This window comes from Bufo bufo, chromosome 1, assembly GCF_905171765.1.
Source record: "Bufo bufo chromosome 1, aBufBuf1.1, whole genome shotgun sequence".
NCBI classification, from domain to species: domain Eukaryota; kingdom Metazoa; phylum Chordata; class Amphibia; order Anura; family Bufonidae; genus Bufo; species Bufo bufo.
Window position 1 is genome coordinate 770,400,258 of NC_053389.1, and position 17,052 is coordinate 770,417,309.

The following is a 17,052-nucleotide window of genomic DNA, read 5'->3' on the forward strand; positions in this document are numbered from 1 at the left end:
TCCAGTATCTTCTGTCTCCCCTGCCTTCACCTTGTATTGCACAGCCTTCCCTCTCTCTGCAGTGATACCAGTCCTCCAGTATATTCTGCCTCCCCTGCCTGCCTGCCTCCCCTGCCTTCCCCTTGTATTGCACAGCCTTCCCTCTCTCTGCAGTGATACCAGTCCTCCAGTATCTTCTGTCTCCCTGTGCCTGCCTGTCTCCCCTGCCTTCCCCTTGTATTGCACAGCCTTCCCTCTCTCTGCAGTGATACCAGTCCTCCTGTATCTTCTGTCCCCCTGTGCCTGCCTGTCTCCCCTGCCTTCACCTTGTATTGCACAGCCTTCCCTCTCTCTGTAGTGATACCAGTCCTCCAGTATATTCTGCCTCCCCTGCCTGCCTGCCTCCCCTGCCTTCCCCTTGTATTGTACAGCCTTCCCTCTCTCTGCAGTGATACCAGTCCTCCAGTATCTTCTGTCTCCCCTGCCTTCACTTTGTATTGCACAGCTTTTCCTCCCTCAGCTGAGATCTATGGCTGTAGGAGTTCCCTTGCTGGGAATTACTTATCTGGGCTCTCAGGGCAGAGTTCAGGGGGTGGGTGTGTTGTGTGGCACTAGCTGGGCAGGAGGAGGATGTGTGTACACTACTATGGAAAAAGCAGCAGGGGAGTGCTGGAGCACTATAGTGCAGGGTGTGTGTACCATTCCGCTTTGAAGAACAGACATCTGCAGTGTGATCAGATACAGAAGCGTGTGGGTCAGGAGATGACGTGTGCAACCGCCTAGAGGAATTGAGTGCAAGCCTTTCAGGACAGTCGACTAAGAATACAGAGCTCTGGATGTCTATACAGGGCAGATCGCAGCATTGTGTACAGAAGCGTCATCAGACACGTCATATAGAGCTGCCTGTGTAACAAGTGGATTGTTTGAGGCTGGTGGGACACCTATAATACCACATAGTGGTCTGTGGAATACTTTATTATATGACACCACCAGCAGGAGGCGCTGCAAAGGATGGACCCACACCTATCTTTAACATTGGATGACTTCATCCCCCCTCACCTACAGAAGAAAAAGAACCGGGGGGCTTCACCGACCTACAATGCACGTACGGTAAGACCTCACCGGACAATAACCACCATCCTCTTCTGGAAAGGGTTAGATGGGGGGGTAACGAGATGTGTCATGTTGGTTGTGGAATGCGTTGTCAGGATTGTAATATTGTAATTGAAGCTAAAGCTGGCCATAGATACCGAGCTTTCAGATTAACATTCCAGTATTTATTATCGGGACGTCTGACCTCGGCATTGACAACACGTGTGACTCCATCAGTGACTGATCCCATCTCTTACTTTGTGTACGCTAATTATTGGTATGATCGCAAATTGCCTATTATATCGGAGCAGAAATCTGTGTCTCCTTTTACGCTGGCTATAAATAGGGGCGCATTATCCATAGTGGACGAAGGGGGGTGCCACTGGTTTTCAGAGCCTGATCCCTAATCTCACACCTGGTCCCCAATCCTATCGCCTGCCGCTGCCTTCTCTGTGGAAGAATTATTTAGGCAGCTTTATGGCGATGTTATTTCGGCAGTGCGTGGCGGTGATAAGGCATTATATGGCTTGTTTATATGTGGCGGTGATGGGGCAGTATATGGCGCGTTTATGCGTGCCAGTGCTAAGGCACTATATGGCGTATTTATATGTGGCGTTGATAAGGCACTATATATAGAGTGTTTATGACTAGACTATATGGCAATACTATTACGCCACTATTTATAATGCCATGTGACAGGGATTTTTCCAGAATCATAACTTATCACCTTTCGACAGGTTACAAGACCCCCATGATCACAAGAATATGGCAGTCGAGCATGCGGGCTGCCACTCCATTCAGTCTCTATGGTACTGATGGAAATGCCTGATTACAGTGCATGGCTATCGTCTCCAGTGCTGTAGATAATGGCAGCTCGTCTGCGCAGCCGTCGCATTACTCATACGGGAGACACGGGACACCCGTTCTTGAAATGGATGGGGGTCCCAACAGTGAGACCTGAAGTGATCAGACACCTATCACCTATAATGTTGTGGGCAACCATAGGAGGTACTGCACATGGCACCATCTGGCCTGGTGATGAACATACTCGCTGGTGCCCATAGGGTCAAAACTTATCACAGAGGGGTCTGTTACCATAGTATTCCCACAAATACCTAAAATGAGAGATGCAAAAGGGTGCTTGTGGGGTTCACATTGTACAACTGTTCCACTATCAGATTTCTTGCTGTCAGTGAATAGCACACATGCTCTTCATTGTTTTATCTTGTTGCTTACCCGGTAGCAGTTGTATTATACCATAATATCGCTCAGCAGGACGGCGCCGATGAGGGCGATCTCTTATACAAGGCCACATTGATACTGACTGATGATAGCCAGGACAGTCCAAGCCCGCAAATAGAGAGGCGATGGATCCGCTATGAGGGCATTGGACCAACAGATGAAGATGGCATGCCCTTCGCCTCCAGATCTGTAAGTCCGCACTTTTCCAAGTGCTATATAGCAGTTGTATATACATTGTGTAATGCGGTAATCTGCAATTTCTGGTTGTCCAGCCATTGCAAAAGTATGACTCAAGTATGAAATATCCGCAGGGTGGCCACATAGGACTCATGTCTCTTTTGTGGGGTTCTTGATTCCCAGTCCCAAGGGATGACTTTGGCCCCAACCAAAGTTATGTCTGGGGTCCCCCAACTCAAAGCTAAGATTTGCCCTGTCGGCCCGCTAAGAACAACTCTCAGCTTAGCAGTGCACCCTGGGCACTACTGCACTACAGCTGGGAAGTGCCCCACCTGGGTCCTTGTGCAGCTGACCTGACTGCACAGGCGCTATGTCTGCCACTTTAAAGCGGTTGTCTGGGCTACTGATGTTGATGACCTATCCTCAGGATAGATCATCAATACCAGATAGGTGATGGTCTGACTTCCGGCACTCCTGGTGATCTGCTGTTTGAAGGGGCCGCAGTGTTCGCGTGAGTGCTGCTTCCCTTAACACCTGCAGGCCATACCTACTTTGTAGTGGTGTAATTACAGCTTCCTCCCCCCATTCACTTGAATGGGAATAACCCCTGTAACATACGTGGTGTGCAGGTAAACAGGAAGCACAAACCCTAGTTTACTGGGGTGCTACGGCATCTAAAAGACCAATCTTTCCTGTTCTTTATATTAATATGATGGCAACAAAGTAAATGTAACGCCTGTAGGTAGGGACAGAGAGAGACAGTGTGCCCTAACCTAGAACCCAGTCCGCTTTCCCTACCTGCTTGCAGTATATGCCCTACTTGGCAGAACCGCAACTGGACGATGGCCCCTACTCTAAGTAAGTGCAGAGACGAACAAACACCAACCGACAAACAAACACCAAAGCAGAGTCGTACGGAAATGGGTCACAACCAGATGGGCTACGCAGTACCAAGCGAGAGACAGGGAGTGGTCAGAAGACAAGCCGAGGTCAGAAGCATAGAGGAATCAGTACTCAAATGCAGGAGCAGGGAACAAAGAACATAGCTAGTGAGCCGAACAAGACTATTACTGGCACTGGTGTATGGTCAGGAAGGGATTTAAATAAAGCGCCAAGTCCTTGGATCAGAACCTGATAGGTCCATGACTTGGCGCTCCATTAGTCAGAAACACTATCACACAGGAATAGAGCAGCTGAGCAATCAGCCCACTGCTAATCTCCCCCAACATACGCCAGCTGCAGGGAGAAAGAGCGTTGCATCCTGTTACTAAGAATGCGGTCGCATCACCAGGGGGTGTGGTTCAGCAGCGTGTCTCTCCAGGCGTGGCCGTGCCGAAGCTGGAGCCTGGGCAGGTAAGTTTATTGCAGTAAAGCTAACAATAATGAAACGCATCTCAGGAGATGAACACTTACCCCCTGGTCACCCTTGCTAGAGTTGCATCTAGTGTTATGCTGGGTCCAAAACATACTTACTGGCTTGACTGCAAAAGAAAGTTTTCAGTAAACTTTCCACCTCTGAGTTTTGTGGATCAGCCGTTCTGGAACCTTGGTCACGTGACAGTCCTCCTTGGAAAATCCTACATCTGCTGATGTCACGTCCTTTACCAGGTTTCCGGTTTGTTCTATGGAAGAGCACGTCACGTCCTCAGCCCATGACAGGACAGGTGCCATGGACAGGGCCAGAACTACTCGTCTCAAATCCACCTCATCTGCTCATGCAGGAAAGATGTTCTGTCCCCATCCACAACACCTCCTCCTGTCATGAAGTGGTGTCCATATCTATAGACGAGATCGGAAGGCTGGTAAAGGAGGTGATGTTGATAGATGTAGGATTTTCCATAAAGGAGCATCACTTGACCATATTCCAGAATGGCTAATCCACGCAACTTCAAGACCGTAATTAGAACCTTTCTTTTTCATGCAAGAGGTGTGGAACCCACACCTATCTGACTTTGCCAGTATATCCTAGTGATATGCCATCAAAGTATGAGATGAGACAACCCCTATAAGGTGGGTTGCTGGGTCCCAGTAAACCCCTTTAATTTACTTTCTTCTCTTCTAGAGTGTTGACAAGCCTCGAGAATGGTACAAGAACATGTACAAGGTTCTGCACCAGATGTCAGGTCAGTGATCACCACAAACTGAATTTTCATAGATCTCCAATGTTCTGGACAGGTGCAAATTCTCAGATATAAAATGACATATCATCTTGGTGACTGGCTCAGAAGAGAGAGCCTTGTCTATGAGTTTGTCTGTGGCAGGGACAGTCAGCAAATCCATGATCCATCATCCTACTTTCACATTTCGGCCAGATCCGGTTGTATTAAATCAAAACGGAACAAACCGAATCCAGTATGAAAATCATTGTAAGTCAACGGGCGCTGGATCTGTTTTGTTCTGTTTCACAAACCGGATGCAAAACCGCAGCTTGAAGTGGTTTTGTGTCCGGCACCAAAGCGCTACAAAACAGAATAGATGCATACTTATGCATCCTGATCAGTTTTGTCCCCATTTCCAATGAATGGGGAAAAAAAACTGAACCATTTAATTCTGGTTTTGAGATCCTCTGCCGGATCTCAAAGCCGGAATTGAAAATACAGATGTGAAAATAGCCTAATGTAGGCGCATCAAGCACCAGCGCAGGGTTATTAGGGCCAGTTTCTAAAACGCTAGTCTTAATAAATGACCCCTACTATTGCTGCATTTTGTTCACAAGAGTAATTGTGTTTGGTTGATGCGGACGTCACCCGCTCCTCACATCTGGGGCCTCAGCACACTACTTGGCACAACAGGAGAACAAGAAACAATTACTGCTCACCAAAGAAGAGGTGAGGCCCACTGTTCAGAGACTCATTTTTTTAAGTAAAAGAATTGGACCAAGGGGTTTTCTCTGATTGTACACTGCACTCTGTAAGGCCATGTTCACACTTACATATTTTGGTCCCTGTTTTGTATCAGCATTTGTAAGCCAAAACCAGGAGTTGGTCCACAACATGGAGGTACAAATCTTTCCATTATAATTTCGGTGCCACTTTCATGTATGCTGTACCAACTGAGTAACTGTATGTAATAGATGTTACCTGTCCACAGTATTTCTAAGGTAGGGGGTGCTGTGGATAGTGTCCCTAATTAGTGAGGATAGCTCATTAGGGACCCTAGCTTCACCACTTTGGGACACTATCCATGCCAATTAGGGGCACTATTAGGGATGAGCGAATCGACTTCGGATGAAACATCCAAAGTCGATTCACATAAAACTTCGTTAGAATACTGTACGGAGCGGGAGCTCCGTACAGTATTAGAATGTATTGGCTCCGATGAGCAGAAGTTATAACTTCGCGAAGTCTCGTGAGACTTCAGATAATAACTTCAAAAATGTATTTCTACTGTAAAAAACCTTTTACGAACTCGATTTCAAGTGGTACCTATAGCTTCAGCTCATCGGAGTCAATACATTCTAATTCTGTACGGAGCTCAGTATAGTATTCTAATTTTTATGCGAATCGCTCATCCCTAGACAGTATCCATTCCAATTAGGGACACTGTCCATACCAATTAGGGTCACTATCCATACCAATTAGGGTCACTATCCATACCAGTTAGGGAGACTAGCCATACCAATTAGGGAGACTATCCATGCCAATTAGGGACACAATACATACCAATTAGGGACACTATCCTCACCAATTAGGGTCACTATCCATACCAATTAGGGTCACTATCCATACCAATTAGGGTCACTATCCTCACCAATTAGGGTCACTATCCATACCAATTAGGGTCACTATCCATACCAATTAGGGACACTATCCATACCAATTAGGGAGACTAGCCATACCAATTAGGAAGACTATCCATGCCAATTAGGGACACAATACATACCAATTAGGGACACTAGCCTCACCAATTAGGGACACTATCCATACCAATTAGGGTCACTATCCATACCAATTAGGGACACTATCCATACCAATTAGGGTCACTATCCATACCAATTAGGGTCACTATCCTCACCAATTAGGGACACTGTCCATACCAATTAGGGTCACTATCCCTACCAATTAGGGAGACTAGCCATACCAATTAGGGAGATTATCCATGCCAATTAGGGACACAATACATACCAATTAGGGACACTATCCTCACCAATTAGGGACACTATCCATACCAATTAGGGACACTATCCTCACCAATTAAAGGGGTGTTCCTCTGGGTAGATTATCAGTATCTGATGAGTGGGGCTTCGACACCTGGGTTCCCTGCCGATCAGCTGTTTGAATAGGCAGCGGAGCTCCTGTGAGTGCCCCGGCCTTCTCTGTGCTCAAACACTGCACCGTACATTGTACCAGAGGATAGGTCATCAGTATTGAAGTCTCGGAAAACCCCTTTAAGGACCCCATCCACACCAATTGGGAACACTATCCACACCAATTAGGGACACTATCCATACCAATTAGGGACACTATCCACACCAATTAGGGACACTATCCATACCAATTAGGGACACTATCCATACCAATTAAGGACACTATCCACACCAATTAGGGACAGTATCCACACCAATTATGAGCCATATCCATGCTAACTACAGGCACTATCCACATCAAATAGGGGCAGTATTTATGCCGATTAGGGACACTATACATGGCACCTCTCTACCTTAGGATTAGGGTCTGTTGTGTGTAGTTTATTATGTACAGGTAAGTATTATGTACAGCTAAAGTATAGTTGGTAGAGCAGTATGTCTAGTGAAGTGAAGATGAGCTGAGCTGTTAGAGCACACCCTAAAGTGACACCCATTGCAAAATGTCTCCCTTCTCCCCTGTGCTGCCGCATGATCCTCCTTCCCACCTAATAGCATACATAGGAGCTGCATTCGCAAAAACCGAAGGACATTTTTCGTTAAGATTAATTGCAAAGTTGTTCTATTTTTCAGTTTAATTTTTTTATTTCCTTCAGATTCTGAGGACAGTGATGGGGACGATAATTTGTCAAAACCAGATCATCATAAAGACGCTTTCATTCTATCAACCAAATCCAAGTGAGGCATGGGGTCAACTTCATGACTGGTACTATGTATAAGGGGGGAATTGGACATTGACTCTACTGGGGAAAAATCCCAGCGAGCCTATCCAGCTAAGACATGATGAGGCCGGCCACCTGAAAAAACAATTCAGTAGCTCAGCATTCTGAGCCTAGTAGTACATCTCCTCATCCATACAGACATTACATTAGTTAAGTTCAATTGTAGTAAGAAGGGACATAGTCTATGTACGAGCCAAACCCTGATCATGTTTTTTTATAGTGATCCTCCTCCTACATGTGCTATGTGCTACTACAGGGCTGTATGTGTATTCATAGTGCTCCATATATCACTATGGGGCTATATATATATTATTCTGGGCTCAATATATCACTATGGGGCTGTATATATCATTCTGGGCTCCATATATCACTACAGGGCTGTATATATCATTCTGGGCTCCATATATCACTACAGGGCTGTATATATAATTCTGGGCTCCATATATCACTATGGGGCTATATATATCATTCTGGGCTCCATATATCACTACGGGGCTGTATATATCATTCTGGGCTCCATATATCACTACGGGGCTGTATATATCATTCTGGGCTCCATATATCACTACAGGGCTGTATATATCATTCTGGGCTCCATATATCACTACAGGGCTGTATATATCATTAAGGGCTCCATATATCACTATGGGGCTGTATATATCATTCTGGGCTCCATATATCACTACAGGGCTGTATATATCATTAAGGGCTCCATATATCACTATGGGGCTGTATATATCATTCTGGGCTCCATATATTACTGTTGGGCTGTATATATCATTCTGGGCTCCATATATCTATCACGGTCGGCGTGGCTATCACATACGTGACACAGAGGGAGGGAACGAGGAAGGCCCTGCCCAAGTGAGAGGGAAGGTGGTGACCCCTGACTCACCTGGCGGCTGGCACCTGGCTGCCCTGACGTCCCTAGACGGGTTCCTCACCCGTACGCCGATCACGTGCCTAAAGCCCTGGCTTTCCCTGAGCTGAGCCCTAGGTAGTGAACAGGGCGATGTGAACACTAGTCCGCACCACTAACTCTAAGGGAAAACACCAAGGGGAGGACAGACAATACAAACTCAACATATATTCCCAGGTGGGCGACAACAGGAGACAACAAGAAGCCCAACAGGGATCCGGAGGGTAGCACACAGGAACAACAACCAGGATTAACCACTCCAGTGGGTCAGTATAGATGTCCAGGCAGGAAGCTCTATAACTGGCAACTAGAGAAGTGTGAGGGGAGAATATAAGGAGGTAGGGAGTGGCAGACAAGAAACAGCTGAGGAGGAGAAGCTACGGATCCCTGAGAGAGACAAAAAGGATAGCAAGGCAAACACAGAAAACAATCACTAAGAAACAACGTGATCTTTCGATATAGAGCGCGCAGCCACCCGCTGCGACTTCCTGACCCCGGGTATAACGGAGTCAGACGTGGCTCTTGATACCCTCGTGACAATATCACTACGGGGCTGTATATATCATTCTGGGCTCCATATATCACTATGGGGCTGTATATATAATTTTGCGCTCCATATATCACTGTTGGGCTGTGAATATATAGTTATGGTGTGCATTGTCTCACTATAGGACTATATATATGTATGTAATGATGATGTGCTATAGAGCTGCACATAAGGATCAGGGATCTCTGTTCTAGTTTATTAAAACTGGCTGCACCTACCATTAATGTGTCTATGGCTGACGGTTTGCTGGTCCGGCCTATTCGTGTTGGCCCCACCTGCTTCCAGTTTAGACCTACAATATGGGGAAACTCTTAGGCTAGTTTCACACCAGCACTAGAGATCCGGCAAGCTTGAACATCCCCATCCTGCCCCATTAACTATAGTGGGCACCGGTGGAGATCCAAGCACAACCTGGCAAATATGCAGAGAATAGGCTGGAAGAAAGCCACCCTAGCGCTAGTGTGAAACTAGGTTTAGATTTTTTTTCCACCCCTACTTCTCAGTCTACCCCTGGTGTGTATGGTAACCACCATGTTAAAATACCCTGATCTAGAGGTATCATTTGAATACTCTTGGGCCGAAGTGCGAAATCTGTAACCTCTACCTCGCATGGGCTGTTTGTGCTGTTTTTTCTAGTGAAAATTGTTGATATTTTTTATTTGTGGCCATAGGTTTGTAGCAGATGAAAATAACGGTTGGACCAACATGGTGGATCATTCTAAACGAAGAAGTCAAGACCCTTCACATTTACATATAACAGTAAAGTCCAACATTGGGGAATCTCCGAGCAAGTCCAGCAGCACCCTTAAAATAGAAACACCTCCAGATGTCTCTAAACCGCATGCCACCACACTACCACATTCTTCCTCTCGTCAGCCGTCACAGACATCTCCATACTACTCATCGAAAGCGTCACATTTTATCAATAAATCCACTACCACAAACTCTTCACAGAACTACAACACCCAACGGCCTCAGCAAGTGTTGTCCAGTACCAGCAGCAAGCATCAAACATCAGAACCTGGTCCACGACACGTCTTCCCTGATCATTCGTCCCACAGTTCACAAAATAATAAGGAAACAACCTCACTTCAAAGTCTCAAGCAAAAGTCTAAATATTCTTCACCAGCAAGCACCACCTCTGGTACACGCATCTTAAGTCCCACCTCCAAGGAGCCCAGAAGATCCACCTCCAAGATGCTAGTAAGTAAAGCTTGTATTTCTGGGACTAACACTTGGTTTCACTTATGCAAATTACTTGATCTAGAAATAAAAACTTAGGTTAGATCCATATTGTGAGACCCCAGAATAGGGTTACTGTAAACGTTTGATTGTTATAATGTGATATAGCTAAAGTGAAATATTTCAATTTAATGTGTTTGTGTACCTTAAAGCACTGTATGGATCGGTCAGGGCTAACCATCTTGAAAAAACTTTAGGTTGCTAGGTGAAGGACCTCGGTTTGCCCCTAGTCAGTGGAAAGTCTGTGCTACTAAGAGGACACATGTCTGTTTGCGTCTCAGTACTAGGCCTGAGTCCCAGAGAACCAATATCTCTGAGACAGTTACAACTACCAAAAGTGTTCCAGAGAGAGGGAGAAAGAGAAGGCCCAGAATGTGCAAGGCCATGCACTGGAGTCAGTCTGCAAGGTATTGTGCTTGTTTAAGGCTGATAAAGACATTGGCGCTGTAGGACGGTATATTGCAGCGCACCTTTCCACACTATGAGACGGTTTGGCCAGCCGTATCTTAATTCTGTATACAGAACCTATATCACAAAAAAATACAATTGAATGCCTAAGGTTCTGCAGAGAGACTTTAAAAGGACAGAGAGAAGGATCACCACAACCCCCATCATTGTTGCTATCCATCCATACAGTGCTATAGGGAAGGAATTGCACTGGCAACTGGTGTTAGATGAACTACTACTCCTATTCTGAACTTTAGTAAAGAGAGATCTGTTTATTTGCACCAACTGGCCTGGTCAATGACTCTATTACCGGACACCAGCCATTGCACCCCACACCTCCTGCGTTGCACCCTACTAAAAAACCTAACACCAATGGCATCCCAAGTACCAACAGGCAGGAGCCTCAACATCAGGGAGTGCCCTGAGGGAAGAAAAGGTGTTCTACTTTTGTAACTGCCCCTTAACTGGGGGGCACGGATAGAAAGCTGTAATACCGCGACATATCTGTCAGGTTAGATCTGGTGTAGAGGCTTTGCTCAGTTATTACACCCATACAGGACCCTCATCTACTAGCCAAAGAAGAAAGCAGCTACATCGAGTGCCCTTCTCTTTGGGGGACACCTCGGTTCCTCGCATTACAAATGTTTAAATGAGAAGGGTGTAATTCCTAATTTCTCCACTGGTGGTGCTGTAGGGAAATTGAGCACTTACTGGTTGGTTCCCACACCGATTGCAGCTGATTGCTGGAGGTTCCAGCAGGGTGACACCCACTGATCAGTTAATCGTGAAGGGGTCCTTCTACGAAACAGATTGTACAAAGCAGAGAATGCAACCGAGAAATGCTGGGCAAAAATTAAGATGATGTAACATTTATTATATTGGACACCCCTTTAAAGGGGAAATTCATCCAAACCTGATAGGTCAATGATAGGAGTCTGAAGATAACACCCATGTAGTAGTCCATGAGCTGCACAATGTACTAACAGGTCTTCATGGCATTTCCACCACAATCCTGTATGTAATGGGCTCGGCCTGCACTGCCGTTGCATTACTCCACCGACTTCCATATACATTTACTTCCAGGAGCAGCTGGACACTGATTTGCGTAATTTCACAGAGGAACTGGACAAAGACCTGGAGGTGCGAAAACAGCGTCCCGAAGCAACACTAGAGAAGTGCGAGGTAAGAAGTGGCGCACCGGCTGTAGATGGATGTCTCTGCTACCAAAGGCTCCATCGCTGCCTAAAAGATCCCATTGCCTTATAATGAGGTCTGTTGGGTTCTGTCCATTGTTCCGCTACCGCACCTTTGTGAACTGATCCCTAAGGGACCTCACGTGCCCAGCTCCATATTACAGCTAAGGGCTCATGCACGTGACCGTGTTTTGGTTCCACATCTGATACGCATTTTTTTTGCGGGTTAGATGTGAATCCATTCACGTCAATGGTGCCGAAAAAGATGCGGACAGCGCGCACGTTCGTTTCGTACCGTCCACCAAATTATAGAACATGTCCTATTCTTGTCCGCATTATGGACAAGGATAGGACTGTTCTATTAGGAGCCGGTCGTTCCGTCGCAAAAAAGGATACTGCCGCGTGCATGAGCCCTAGGTGAGATCCACGTGGCATGTGCCCGATTCTGTCCTCACCATTGGATTAGCACAGTCCTGCTCCGTTCACGTTTGCAAATATATCCGTTTTTATTAGTCCATGTTGTAGTCGCCATGATTTTCAAATCTTTAAAGGGGACCTATTCCGGACACATCTGCATTGCTCTCCATTATTGCACCGAGCACTGAGATGGGGGCCGGGCTGTTCTCCCCGTCAGTGTGTTTTGGCATTTGCACACATCAGACTGGATAAAATGACGTGGTTTTTACTGACTCACTGGCTTATTGTTGTTTTTGGGCCAGTCCGCATCGGATGAAGTCCTTTGTTTTCTCATAGATATGACTGTATAAGGTCCCTGGAGCCAGCCTCGTGTCAGGTGTCAGTACTGGTGGACATAATGGGGAGGGGGATTACACATATATAGTACCGTACTGATTGTGACTGCTTTAGTTCTGTACTTTGGATGTCACATAGAGTCTGGTGACATTGGTGGGGACATTTTGCAGGCACCGCTGTTACAGCTCTGGCAGGATTAATGTGTAAAATCGGACACCAAACCGTCCATGACAATCGCTATATAACAAAGCTAGAACCAGCCCTGTACCTCACATGGCTCCAGAGATCTCACCATTCATTGCTTCAATTGCTGTGCTAGATTTATGTCACTCTGGCAGCTCCGGGGGCGTGTGCTTCCTGCTGCAGCTCAGAGGATGTGTCCTTCCTGCTGCAGCTCAGGGGATGTGTCCTTCCTGCTGCAGCTCAGGGGATGTGTCCTTTCTGCTGCAGCTCATGGGCGTGTCCCTTTGTGCTGCAGCTCATGGGCGTGTCCTTCCTGCTGCAGCTCAGGGGGGGTGTCCTTTTGTGCTGCAGCTCAGGGGATGTGTCCTTCCTGCTGCAGCATTCCCCTTATCACATGTCAGGGGGCATATCCTTTCTGCTGTAGCTCTAACAGTAGATATGGCTGGTGGCAGCTGAAGGACGGTACTGAGTCCAGCAATGTCAGTGCGGCGGAAAGAGAATTAAGAAAAAGAACAAACAGCGGGTGGAACCACACTGGTAGATGTAATTAAATAGCTCCGTAACGATACTAAATATTTAATTACATGCAATTATAAAAATACTCAGATCCAGGTGCTGGTTATGTAGAGTATTTTTAATGGGACAACCCCTTTAAGGGACAGTATGGCTCCTCTGTGACTACTACTCTCTGACTCCTATATGGAGGATATATATATATAGTTTGTAGACGTGGACTGCTGTGCAGGACTATGTTTGCCCACCGTGGACTTTGAGATCACACTTGTATAGCTGCCAGTCTCTGACAGATAATTTGCTCTCCAGGGAAATTTTTGTGATATATGGTCTCACATATGATGCGTTCACACAGACCTCTACATGAATGCCTTTCACACCCTTTACCCATTTCAATCATGACAGATCCATGTATCACTAGCGCCTGGCATCACGTGGCACTTTTTTTATTAAGGTGGGGGACAATTTTGCCGTCACATCATATTGACCTGTGATACAGTGATAGCGAGTGTCGGGCAAAGGATGCAGGGAGACCCAGAAGTGCAAATAACGCAGGAAACGTGACGCTGGTGCACGGGCGGATCTATGAGAAGAGAGGCTTGTGAGGTCACATTCACCTACATAATTACGGATTTTCTCCTCGCCCTAAGAGCTCATGCACCCGAATGTATTTTCTTTCCGTGCCCATTCCGTTTTGCTTTTTTTGCGGACCGTATGCGGAACCATTCATTTCAATGGGTCTGCAAAAAAACCTGAAGGTACTCCGTGTGCATTCTGTTTCCGTATATGTCCTACGTGCCCAGCTCCATATTACAGCTAAGGGCTCATGCACATGACCGTGGTTTGGGTCCGCATCTGATCCTTATTTTTTTGCGGGTCGAATGCGGACCCATTTACTTCAATGGGAAGAAAAAGATGCGGACAGCACACGTTCGTTCCGTACCATCCACAAAATGATAGAACATGTCCTATTATTGTCCGCATTACAGACAAGGATAGGACTGTTCTATTAGGGGCCGGCTTGTTCCATTCCGCAAAATACAGAATGCACAGGGGCACCATCCGTATTTTTTGCGGTTCTGTTTTTTGCAGACTGCAAAATACGTACAGTCGTGTGCATGAGCCCTTAGTCTAAAGTTGCTGATGATAAAGGGTACATGAGAAATGAGCACGCTCTGGACGTCCGCTTGCACAGTTTCGTCTTTCACAGCCTGGAATGCGTAAATCTCTGTGCACCGTGAAGGTGGACAATGTGTTTTCTCGGATCTCACTCATTCTTTCTGTGTCATTGCAGGAACTTATATTACGGAGAAATTCATACCAAGCAGGTGAGACAGGTATTGATAAAGACTGTGGAATTTGTAGGTAAACCAAAACCAGGTTTACAGAATTAATGTAGTGTATGGGGAAAACACTGGATTTTTAAATAGGGGTTTCCAAGTGCGTTGGTGCCAACAGAGATGGTAATGGTTCCCTCCTTCCACCTCCATCATTGATTACACTGTAAGACATCACACATTGTTGCATAAAATGCATTAAGGGTTAGTAAAAATATCCCTGGTAGTCCAGGTCAATACCCGGTATCACTGATGGTCTGGTGTGATGAAGGGGTACATTTATACCCATTACCTCTGGTGAGTTTCCAAGTGCATTGGTGCGGACAGAGCTGGTAATTTTCAGTAAAAGTTCCCTCCTTCCCCCTCCACCCCTGATTATACTAACTTTCTCATCACACTTTTTTTTTGCATAGAATGCTATAAGAGTTAGTGATAATGTCCCTGGTAATCTAGGTCAATACCTGGTATCACTAGTGGTCTGGGGTGATGAAGGGGTATATTTATGTCTGTTACCTCTAGTGGGTTTCCAAGTGCATTGGTGCTGACAGAGCTGGTAAAGGTTTCAGCCAAAGTTCCCTCCTTCCCCCGCCACCCGTGATTATACTAGCTTTCTACATAACACATTTTGCGGAGGATGTTTTAAGGGTTAGTGATAATATAAGGGTAGTCTAGGTTAATACCTTGTAGTATCACTGGTGATCTAGGGTGACGAAGGGGTACATTTATATCTATTATTCCTGGTGGTCAGGGACAGCACTATAAGTAATATATAATGAGGTCTCGGGTGGTTTAGCGGTTAACATTATATAATTGATTTTTTTGTGGCTAAGTGTCGTGCTAAGGGGCTGCCGGTGGTGATCTAGAATAGCGTATCTATAATTTAATCTTAACCATACAATTTTATGATAAATGCTGTCTTTTAGCTTAATTTTAATAGTTGGTCCTTACTCCATATAGATTTCTATAGCTCCAATTGAACTCAATAATAAATTAGGTTGCAGGGAGACCCCCTCTAGTGGCCGCAAAGGCAATAGCTATAATCTGTATACGGTATGTAGCCCACATGTAGGGAGATCCTTACTAAAGTGTTTCTAAGTTTGGACAACCCATTCTTCACACTTATTTACCACTAAAAATACAACCAAAAATATGTTTACAATGCACTGTCTGTAATGGATTCCATTATCCACTATAGACATTAAAGTAACATCTAGATGCATAAAAAGGCAGCAAAAAAATAAAAACAGCATAAATGGAACAAGCCTAAAGGAGTTGTCCAGAATGAGAAAAACATGGTGTTTTTCTTCCAGAAACAGCACCACCCCTGTCCATGTTGGATGGTACTGCAGCTCAGTGAACAGGGCAAAACTGTGGACAGGCATGGCACAGTTTTTTTTTTTTTTTAGAAAAGCAGGCATGTTTCTCTAATCTTACAAAACTGCATCTACTCATGGCATAGAGGGGGAGAAGGTGAAGGTCCACCTCCATCTACTCATGGCATAAACTGGGAAAAGGTGAAGGTAGGTCCACCTCCATCTACTCATGGCATAGAGGGGGAGAAGGTGAAGCCCCACCTCCATCTACTCATGGCATAGACTGGGAGAAGGTGAAGGTCCACCTCCATCTTCTCATGGCATAGACTGGGAGAAGGTGAAGGTCCACCTCCATCTACTCATGGCATAGACTGGGAGAAGGTGAAGGTAGGTCATCCTCCATCTACTCATGGCATAGAGTGGGAGAAGGTGAAGGTAGGTCCACCTCCATCTACTTATGGCATAGACTGGGAGAAGGTGAAGGTCCACCTCCATCTACTCATGGCATAGACTGGGAGAAGGTGAAGGTCCACCTCCATCTTCTCATGGCATAGACTGGGAGAAAGTGAAGGTCCACATCCATCTACTCATGGCATAGACTGGGAGAAGGTGAAGGTAGGTCCTCCTCCATCTACTCATGGCATAGAGTGGGAGAAGGTGAAGGTAGGTCCACCGCCATCTACTCATGGCATAGACTGGGAGAAGGTGAAGGTAGGTCCACCGCCATCTACTCATGGCATAGACTGGGAGAAGGTGAAGGTAGGTCCACCTACATCTACTCATGGCATAGAGTGGGAGACGGTGAAGGTCCACCTCCATCTACTCATGGCATAGACTGGGAGAAGGTGAAGGTCCACCTCCATCGACTCATGGCATAAACTGGGAGAAGGTGAAGGTCCACCTCCATCTACTCATGGCGTAAACTGGAGGAAGGTGAAGGTTCACCTCCATCTACTCATGGCATAGACTGGGAGAAGGTGAAGGTCTGCTTCCATCTACTCATGTCATAGACTGGGAAAAGGTGAAGGTC

General features: G+C 46.0%; 1 protein-coding gene across 4 annotated transcripts in view; it reads left to right on the forward strand.

The window, feature by feature from the left end:
• Window positions 1-454: 454 nt before the first annotated feature.
• SORBS3 (sorbin and SH3 domain containing 3) overlaps window positions 455-17,052 on the forward strand; it is a 57,354-nt gene continuing 40,756 nt past the window's right edge. For 2 of the 4 annotated variants that reach the window (XM_040414782.1, XM_040414783.1), the window contains exons 1-7: window positions 457-1,089; window positions 2,347-2,502; window positions 4,553-4,613; window positions 7,450-7,531; window positions 9,713-10,244; window positions 11,814-11,912; window positions 14,667-14,700. In XM_040414782.1, coding sequence (XP_040270716.1) covers window positions 991-1,089; window positions 2,347-2,502; window positions 4,553-4,613; window positions 7,450-7,531; window positions 9,713-10,244; window positions 11,814-11,912; window positions 14,667-14,700 — 1,063 coding nt within the window. In that variant the 5' untranslated portion in view covers window positions 457-990. Of the gene's footprint in view, window positions 1,090-2,346; window positions 2,503-4,552; window positions 4,614-7,449; window positions 7,532-9,712; window positions 10,245-11,813; window positions 11,913-14,666; window positions 14,701-17,052 lie in introns of all 4 variants that reach the window. The other 2 variants (XM_040414784.1, XM_040414785.1) reach the window with 2 other exon arrangements.